Source organism: Sitodiplosis mosellana, unplaced genomic scaffold (assembly GCF_009176505.1).
Source record: "Sitodiplosis mosellana isolate CC-2019 unplaced genomic scaffold, AAFC_SMos_1.0 Smas_scaffold_6166, whole genome shotgun sequence".
NCBI classification, from domain to species: domain Eukaryota; kingdom Metazoa; phylum Arthropoda; class Insecta; order Diptera; family Cecidomyiidae; genus Sitodiplosis; species Sitodiplosis mosellana.
In genome coordinates, this window is record NW_022601407.1 from 5199349 (window position 1) to 5209987 (window position 10639).

The window sequence follows — 10639 nt, forward strand, 5'->3', positions numbered from 1 at the left end:
AGAGAGAGAGAGAGAGAGAGAGAGAGAGAGAGAGAGAGAGAGAGAGAGAGAGAGAGAGAATAGAGAGAGATAGAGGGAAGAAAACATGAAAATGTATTTGCAATTGCTTTGATTCGTTGTTTGTCCGTGTTTTTAGTATCAAGTTTGTGCGAATTTTTTTATCGTTTTTTTCCGAAGAGACAAAAATGCAAATGTTATTCCATCTTCAGTCCAATTTGATTAAATATATATATTTTTATTGTCACTTCTTGTCTGTGGTACGCTCGATTCTATGAGATATTTTCATGTTGTTATCCTCAAATCGGGTTTTTTTCTCTGTCTCTCTCATTTTCTGCGCGCTCAACGTTTCTTATCACCTTGACATTTATATACGCGTTATGACGTTCGATGATATCGAGATTCATTGAATCGAAGAAGAAGAAAAAACACACAGCGACTTTCAAAACAGCTAACAGCTGAATATAAAATGCAAACTACATGACAAATACAATGTACAGTCATGCAGTGCAGGTAAGATAATATGGCTTCAGCACATTCCATCATCGCTACCAATTGATTCGTCGTCGTTTGCCGTTTGTCCTCGTCGTCGCCTTCTTCTTCTATTTTTTTCGGTTATTTCACGTACGAATTGATTGCGACGAATTTTTTTCTTCTTTCAAACTGCATAAAATGCAAAATAACCGCTGCGATATAAAAGGGCGATTTCCAATTTAATTAGAGCAACCAATACGATTTCGATATAAAAATAACCGAAAAACTTGATTAGCATTCTGTTTGATGAAAGACGGACGACAAACCGACAACGACAGCATAATGTCATTTTCTCGCTTTGATAGCGCACATATAGTGCGCGCGTATTCAAATTTTTTTTGTTCGGTTTTCTTTTTATTTCGTTCTTGTTGCGCTGGGTTTTTTTCTTTCTCTTTTCTCGCAAAGAAACATTTCTAAATTTATTTTTAAAATATCGAGAGAAACCAAATATACACTGTCAAAGATGAAATGGAAAGGGTAACGAAGGAGATAGAAACAAGCAGAAACCGTGTAAATATAGGCAAGAAAAAGAGTTTGCTTCACATATAGACGGAAAAAGCAGTCTACACGCGAATACTGGGCAAATACGGGGTTTCTTTTTAATTTGATAAATGTAAATATGAACACATTTTTATTAAGCGTGCTTGAGTGAGCGCGCGAGCGTCCGCGATCAACTCATACTCATGACAAATTAATGCAGTTAAACATTAAAAAAAAATTTAGTCATTCCAAATACTAAATCACGATTTAAATGGTTCTTTGTATGTCCTCCAACAACAACAACTTAAAATATATGCTTGCAGTAAACAGATTTCAACACCCAAATGCGACACATACCTTTACCGAATAACGAAATAAACATTCGAATGGAAATTTAGTTACAGTGGCAAATATTAGCAATAAGTGAGTGAGAAAAAAAAGAAGGAATAAACGAATTACTTTCTTCACATTGAGCGTATATTTGCGTCATGATACTGCTGGTAACAACGTCGTACAAAAGAGACGCTTTGTTATAATTTTTTTTTGAAATTTTTTCATTTCGAACGAGCAATAGTTTAAACAAGATTAGATATGAAAGCATATTTTATAGGCAAATCAGGTGCAGAATGATGTAATTTAAATTAGCAAACGTCACAAAAAGGTAAAATAAACAGGGGGGCTCATACACGCTTGAATCAATCATATGGAGGTGATTCTTTTCATTCGTTGCTACTGTTGATATTGATATGCGTGAAAATTAATCAATTGATTGTTCATTTGTGAATTAAATGGAATTTTGCGTACAAATTCATTTTGAACGAAGTTCTACGCGATAATCAAGTGGGTCGTTGATTTAAAGTTGAATTGAATCAACCTTTTTTTATCAACTCACTATTTTTGAGCATTATTTCAATTCAATTCAAGCTTGAAATTTCGGAGAAAAAAAAATTTCTTCGATTGGGAAAAAATGTTTGAAGAAGAGACAAACCTATTTGCAACTAAGCCCAAGACGAATCTAGACATTTTGAACAGAACAACGATTCAAGAGAGACGGGAATCGGTTAAAAAAAACGAATAGGTATCATAATTGCAAATCAACTTACCCAAGCACACCTGGTGGATACACAAAATTATTGGGTCTCCATGGGCATCCAAGGTGTTTGCCAATAATTTTGTGTTGATATCGGTTCAGATTGTATGTGCTGGCTCTGTTTTCGTACAGGGCCGCTTTTCTCCGCGATGGATTATAATATGAGCGTTCTATGTGTTGCTGTTGTGAATGCTGTTGTGGTGGTTGGGTTGACTGTGTCGTAATTTGATTTGACTGTTGGCCATTTTCCATCGGAACCGTCGACGAATTCACGCTATTTTTGTTAGTCCCTTTATGTTTTTGATTGTTGTCTGGAATGGAATGCAAGAGACAATAGTTTTGATTCAAAGTTTCAAAAACTGGAAGTTGAAATTGATTTTTTTTTTTCAAATCGAGAGTATTTTTCACCACAGATAAATGAGTTCAGCTCAATAAAAATGAGTTTAAAAAAAATCGAATTTGAAAATTGAATACTATGTGTGTGTGAATGTCTTACCTTCAATAAAATTATTGGTATTATTTGTAATCACAGCCGGTGCTTGTGGTTGATTGTTGAACCCTTGTGTGGTTTGGGTGTTATGTGTGATTGGCTGTTGTTGCTGTTGCTCCATTTCCACTTCCTGAATTGTTTCCCAAATACTTAACCAAAGTCGTTTCGATGGCCCTTCTTGCTCTTCTTGAAACCAAGCTATGGCTGGATCCATTCATCCACGATCGTCTTTAACACACGCACACACCAAATTGTTTTATTCAAAGAAAAATGTATAAATATATGTGTTTTTCTTTCTTTCTTGAAGCCTTAACTAAAACGATGTGGTTTTCACTTTTTGAGTTGTGTTCTGAATTTCGGTAAATATTTCGGCGAATTTGATGAAAATGCAAATATAAATATTGTATTTGTTGTTGCACATTCAACGCAGAACACCGAAGAAAAAAAAACCGACAGCAGCCGCCCGCAAGATATTCTTGTTTTTAGATTATAAACATGTACAGATATCACAATAAAATAGAGTCTGTATATAAGGAGAGATGCAAATGCGATGAATATGCCAAAGCTGCGATGTAGAATGATGCAAATGGAAAAGCAAGTGGTTCAATATTTTGATGGATCGTTGACGATCACTGGAACTATTCCTTAATCGCGATTCCTACTTTGGGCACACACGACTTCCTCGTCTCTCTCTTTCTCACTTTTTCGTAAACTTTTTTTCTAAAAAAATATGCACTCTGACTTCAGAGCTTGGAAGCAAATATTATTGCATTTAACACGACACTAACGAGAAAATAATCAATTTCGTACAATTTTCTGTTTTCTTCTGGTGTTGTTTACGTTGTTCGGATGCGAAATTCGTCAAGAATTCGTTTACAATGGGTGTGTATATGAACTCAGTACTCTGAATTTCGTTGAAGCACTCCTGGTATAGTTAGTTGGCTATAGGCTTATCAAAAGGGTTATCTTTCTTTGTTATCCCGTTGTTCTTTCAGCAAGTGTTGGTCTTCTTTCGTTATTCCTTTTCTAGATATTTGAGTAATATTTCTTTTTGCTTCTCTTTAAAAAAAAAATCTATATCCGTCATCAGTGAGTGAGTCGCGTACACACACGTTGAGTGGCGTAACCTTGATGGCTTTTGTTTTTCATTTACCGTTTCGAACTTCACTCGATTCGTATATGTGCGATCGTTTATTCTATTTCTCTCCCCCCCTCTCTCTCTCTTTCTCACACACACTCTATTTCTAGTATTCGTATGCAGTGTCGATCCCTGCTGCCCGTTGTTGTCACTTTTTTAATAAACTATTTTTCCTTCGCTATAATATCGGTTTGCGTGCGGACGCTCGCTCACTTCGCTATGTAATTTTCGTCTCTCACTTCGATCGATTCATATAACTTGATTGAACCTCGATTTGCACCTTTTTTTATTGGTTTCGGTTCTCTGCTTGAAATGTTCGTTTCTTGCAGTTATTTCCTTTTCTTTCGATTAGATGTGGCGATGCTTAGTAATTATGAGATTTTATATGTGTGTGTATGAATGATGCTGGATGACACAAGCTGCAAAATACGATTAAATTATGGTTTGTTAATTGTTGCATGTTATTTTTCGGTTCATTTTCAAAGCAAACTACGGAATCTATGGACAAATTTTTCGGTGTGGAATTTTCGGATTTTTTTTTATCTACGAATCTCTATCATTCAAGGTATTTTCGTTTTCTTTTTTCTATGCTTTCTCTTACAAAATACATTGATGCTCTTGGCCATGCCTGCTTTCAATTCGAAAATCAATGCCTTGAAATCACATCAACAAACATCGATATTTAATCGGTATATCGTTCGAATTGTTTTATCAATTCCAAAACAAAAGCACACACACACACACACACACACACACGTCAAACTAATTATCTTAAATACTCGCGTAAATAAGTCTCTTGAACGCACTTGTTTTGGCAGCCGAATATGAAAATTTATTGATGTTTAAAATTGGAATTGCGAAATAAAAAAAAATAAGAAGGTTTTAGTCGTGAGAAATGACGTCGAGCAATATTTTCGCTTTCGTTTATTGCTTGCCAATAAATTAAGTAAATTATTCCAAAATTAGTAGTGAAACAGAAGAAAAAAATGTGTGTTTTGTTTTGCTTTTTTTTGTCTCTTATTGTGGTTTCGATTGTCGTACTTTTCCACAAACACATCTGTCAAATAATCTTTCATTGACGCACACGATATTATAACATGGATGCGCTCTATAGTCGTGTGTATCTCTCATCTGACACCCGATGCGAAAGAGAGGCAACAATTCTCTTGCGCTCCTGTGTGTATGTTAACCGCACTTTTTCTATGGTATTCATCGCACGTCGTTCTTTTGGTTTTGTGTGTTGTACGCGCAAACCAATTATTCGATGGACATTTTACGATTTGACCAAAAGGAAAGTAAAAAATGAATTTCGTTTTTAATTCGAATCAAATCGTTTTATTTTCCAAACATTTTTCTTTTCAATCACGCATTTGCACACACATTTTTCATTGGTTCGCCGTCAAAAATAATATAGGTTAGAATTTGTGTCTGTCTAATTTGTAAGTAGACAGTCGAAAGTAGCTGTCAACAAATGAATGTAGCCGATGTGTTAATGGGATTGCGATTGTTGAATTTGATTCGCGGTTTCCTGTCATATTTCCGATTCACACTATGCTATGACCACGGGGCTTTTGCTTCAAAGCCCATTTGGTTTAAATCATACACTCACGCAAAAAAAAAACTGACGCATCGAGTCACAAAAATACTAAAAAATCGTTTTTATAAGAATTTCTTTATGTCTTTTTTTTCAAATGAGCGCACAATTTTTATGCAACTTCAGGTTTATAGTGGTCGAACGGAATCTTTATCTTTATGAATGACAAATCGTCTGAAGCCATATTTTGCGAGAGACAAATGAATGGACCGGAACATATTGAGTTAATTTCCAGGAAATTGCGCTTTTTTTGAAGTATATCGACTGTTTAGATGTCAAATGTTGACGTTTCAGTGGTTAATTTGAATTGAATAGTACGCAAAACTTGGTGGATCATTTAATGAAATCAATTGGCTGTGACTAAAATCCACACAAATCACATCACTATTGCAAACGTCGCACAAACACACAGGTAAACATGAATTAATCTCTCGGCCAAAAACATGATAACGCCAATCCAATTCAATCGGAATGGGTGAGCTCTATTTTGACGTGATCTCTGCGAAACATGATAAACCGGGCTTCACTGCTTTCTGCGCAATTTTTTATCCATTTTTTTCCAATTCTAACTCTTGATAAATCTCTGTCTTAAGCCAACATTTCCAATTAGATATTGTTGATTTGATAGGTAATCCGAAAAAACCAACATAATTGGATGATTTTTCTTTTGTTTCCAAACACACAAATGAATCGCAAATAAGTTTATCACTCACATTAAATCCATACACAAATCAAACAATGAATTTCGCTGGCGTTTTTCTTCTTCGCCCTTGTCGATTTATGGCGAATGGTTTTCAAACAGGTTGTTTGGAAAATTGATGTTCAGCGCAAACAAACAAAAAAACAACACGAATCTGAAACCGTCTGTCAAAACATATATTCCACGGTCAGATCGCGTTTATATTATTCCTATCCACTTATTAATGGTCTCTTTTGTTGAAAATATAAAATAAAATTGCCAATATCTCCGATGCACTTCGCAAGAATGAACACAAAAGCAATAGGCGTACGAACTTTTTATATATGAAATGAAAATAAATCACACGCACTAAAAGTTTATAATTTATATAGATTTGAATTTCGGTATCTTTCCATCGAAAAGCAAGAAAGAAAAATAGTCATTCACTTCACAAGCACCACACTAAAAGTGTGTACAGTGGGCAATATACACGACGAATAAAAAAAAGATTGTTCTTTCCGTTTTGTGTTTCACGGGATATTAAAAACTGTCTTCTGTGTGGAAACACAAAACACACCGAAAATGAGAGACACACTCAATCAAACACACAGACGCACACACACAAATGGAGAGAAGAAACAAGCAGAAAGAAGCAACAAGGTGGAGGAAGAAAAAAGACAAATACAGTGGCTGCGTTGGCTCACGTTGGTGTGTTTTTTCTTCTTCTTCTTCTTCCTCCTCCTTCTGTGTCGATTGAATTGCTCTGGTGTGTTGTGTCAATAGTGTAATTGCTATTGCTGTCTGCATATGAACAGGCACATGAAATAGGAAACGAATAAAACGAACAAGGAAAATAGTTTCAAATGATGAACGCATACATTTAGAGGCAAAAAGACATACACTAGATCAATTGTGTTGGGGTCTCTTTTCGATCCACAATTAACGCGCGCTTTCTTTCCCTATTTCTATGGCCGTTCGATACACAACACACAAGAAAACAATGGATAAAATGTCAAAATCCAAATGCAACTGTCAAACGCACCGATTTCGCGCTTGTGTCAGTGCTGCATATACTGAGACAAAAAGTCAGGCGCGCGCCAACTAACACAAATACGACCACATACACACAAACACCATCGGGCGCGTACCATGCGAAAGAGAGAGATAATAATAATATATGTGACAGCTTCGTGTATATTCTCTTTATTTGTTCACCGAATATTTAATGGAATACAGGCTTTTAGCGACCTCTTGCGAATTGTCAAATCAGATGACAGCATTTTTTTTTCTTCTTAAAGACAATTTTATCGATACTCCTTGACACTTAAACAAGGTTTTCGGTTGGATTCTTCATTTTTTTTGACTGGATTTTTGTCAATGTTGCAAATAGTTTTTTTTGTAAAGGTGAAAACGAAAATAGAGAAAAAAAAATGAAAATTGCAAGCTATTCAATGTGAATGGCAATTTTGTTTGTTCCCTTTCACACAATGTGCAATTTCTTTCACAATAGCCAATGATGATACATACAACCGGTGTATTTATCGAGCGCTCAATTCAAAATATGTTGCCCTTTTTTGCGGTTGCACAACTCAACACACGCCGTGTGTGTTTTCTCTCTCTCTCTTTTTCTGGTCTAATTACAAGATAATTTTGAATGGGTTCATTGAAAAACAATGACTATTTTTCTAATCAAAGGGCTGTTCTGACGCCATTCAACAATGTCAATGGAATTGAGGGGGAAAAAATGTGCGATAAAATCAGAAAAAAACAACTTTTTTTTTCCTATTCGATTAATTGATAAAAAACAACAACGACCGAGTCACTTTTTAACCTTAAACCAAGTGCTGGAGGTGTGCGTTATCTTGAAATCGGCAAATTATCCATGACATCTACTTTTTTTTAATGCGGTAAAAATGATTAGCCGTTCATCAAGCTCTCAGCTGATGATGAATTAGTAGGATTGAAGCGATAGAAAACAAATGTAAATTTGTGCGATGGATTTTCGATTGGAAAAATTGTGTTTTCGAATGATATTCTACGATGAAAGGGTGTTAGCGATTGCGATCGCCTGTTATTTGTATTGGTCATCACGTTTCGGCACGCGATATGCATAGATTAATGCAAAAACAATTGCGGCATCGTAGTAAATGCGAAAAAATGCTGTATGAAAAGGTTTTTTTTTCTCTCAGCGGTCGATGATGTCAAACAGTTCAGAGAAGTTTCTTCTTTTTTGGAATATTATCACGCGCCTAATCAATGACTAGCATCTCTGGTACCGTGACACATTTTCACCGTGGTACAAATCCAGGAAACGAGAAGACAACAATTAGAACAAACATCACACGGCAATCGAAATTGAAAAAGAGAGTCGAGATCGAGAGGAAAAAAGGGGTGACTAGCGTCATAATCACAAATTATGCGCGTGATGTGTGTGCTCATCATTTGTTCATAAATTTTGTTCTCGATGATGATTTTGTAAACAGCATATATGCTCGTTTGCTCTCTTTGTGCAAATCTCTATGTGAAACACGCGGAAAAGTGGCCTTAGTGTGTGCGTGTGTGTGTTTGTGTGTGTGTGTGTGGCCACAAAGAGCCTCATTCAATTGAATGAAATCGTTGAAGATTGAATTACGACGGCTCAAAGTGGAAACATCACAAGATAGGGCACACATTTGGGGTTAGCTCAAATGTCGAATTATGAAAAACACACTCACACACACACAGGCACGAATAGTGAATTTTTTTCAAGCAACTAACCGAATGAAAACACCAAAATGACAATTTGATCGATTAATGTTTGTTGATCAATGAAATGCGAAATGTTGCGAGACAATGAGAGCCAATATCTAATGCGAACGTTACTTGTTGTTGTTTTTTTCTGTCCCTTCATGCAGTTCCATGATTCGTTTTCTTCTATGAATCGAATGTGTGTGTGTGAAGAAAAGCGAGTATGTATGAAGCGCAAGAAAACAGATGAATATGCGACAACAGCGACGATGAAGACGATTAGACAACAACAAATACAGTTGCTAAGCGAAATGATCAAAAATGGCAAGCGCAATGTGTGAGGAAGCAAGGCAAAGATTTTTTTTCTTCGCTTCTATGGTCGAAAATGAATAATATTTATTTTTTCTCTTGTCTTGACTGTTGCTACACAAGAGAAGAGAGACAAGACAAGAGAGAGAGAGAGAGCAAGAACGAAAAAAATAAAAGCGATAAAATAGCTACCTGTTCGTGAATAAATTTCGTTCGGGTGGTTCGCCTCTCTTTTCTTATGCACAAAAAAAATAATCTGAACGTGTCACAATAATTAAATAATACAGAAAGAAAAAAAAACCGAAGAAAAACAGTTCCGTTTGTATTGATATTAAGTGATATTCCTTATCATTCGGGATTGCGATGATTTGATCGGTGCAAGATGTATTCTTCCTCTTCTCCTTTTCTCTTCGTATACACACGCACACACACACACAAAAAAACAATCCGGTGTGATGTCTTATTATCTATTTAAATTTTAAAAAAAGAAACAGTCGAGCAGTCTCTGTTTCTCCGTTTTTGGAATAAATTCGGCGATTTTTTTCTTGTGTCTCTTGTCTTTTTTTGGCTGTTTCCGCTTTTTAAATGAATCGCTTTTCGTACGTCACACTCTCACTCCGAACAGCTATGAGGCTCACTTGATTTTATCAAATAGTTTCTATCAATTTTTTGCGCTGTTCTCTTTGGCTCGTTCGCTCTTTTGATTTTTTTATATATTCAATTGCAGCGGCAAATTTTTTTTCTCTCGTTTCGTTTCGTTCTTTCTTTCTTCACTTCTATTTTTTTTCTACTTGTGGGCAGTTGAATAATCCGAACCGATAATAGTGATTTTTTTTCCTCGTTTCGAGTTTAGAACCATATAACTTTTTACGATTGAATTTCAATGATTTTTTGTTTCACTACAAATCGATTGAGAGTATTTTTTTTTTCACTCGAAATTCTTCTTTTATTTTCTCGTTCTTCGAACAGAAAATATGAAGGGACGATAATTATCCTCTATTATTTTTTTTTTGTTGCTTTACGAATCACTTCTTAAGTAAGTTATTTGTCAGTGCGAGCATTTCAACACCATGAACACACGCCTGTATGAGCCACCGTTGTAGTTTTTCTTTCCTTTGCGTTCTGTCTCTCTTTCTCTTCGTGTTGCCGTTAATACACACAAACACAAACACAGGCGCGTATACTCATTTGATATTTGACGGGCCAGTGTCAGTGTTGTGTGTTGTGTATTGAATGGCTGATAACCGTACTACTTCGTTCGGCATGTATATTTTCGTATGAACGCATACAATCACAATCGAATTGGGTACTACTAACACGTACAAACCGTTTTACTATTTAAAAACATGACAAATTCATCATTTGATTTATTGCCCGATTGATGTGCATTGATGATGCAATTGTTCAATTTTGAAAATTATCACTTGTTTTACGGCCGTAATTCCAATAAAAATAAAAATGCACAAAATATTTGTATATTCGCCGTCGGTATACACACAATATAGATGTGAAGATGGTAGTTTTTGAAACTGTCAAATTGATAAAAACGCCCTCTGTAACATGAAAAACGCTTGACTTGATCCAAATTCCGGTTTCAAAGT

At 35.6% G+C, this 10639-nt stretch overlaps 1 protein-coding gene across 8 annotated transcripts in view; it reads right to left on the bottom strand.

Annotated features, from left to right (window-relative positions):
• The window catches only part of LOC129575145 (terminal nucleotidyltransferase 4B-like), a 14498-nt gene extending 3859 nt beyond the window's left edge, over positions 1-10639 (bottom strand). The window contains exons 1-5 of one of the 8 annotated variants that reach the window (XM_055458092.1): positions 6903-7114; positions 6495-6803; positions 6037-6085; positions 2598-4148; positions 2115-2412 (exon numbers count right to left, since the gene is read on the bottom strand). In XM_055458092.1, coding sequence (XP_055314067.1) covers positions 2115-2412; positions 2598-2805 — 506 coding nt within the window. In that variant the 5' untranslated portion in view covers positions 2806-4148; positions 6037-6085; positions 6495-6803; positions 6903-7114. Of the gene's footprint in view, positions 1-2114; positions 2413-2597; positions 4149-4330 lie in introns of all 8 variants that reach the window. The other 7 variants (XM_055458096.1, XM_055458090.1, XM_055458093.1 and 4 more) reach the window with 7 other exon arrangements.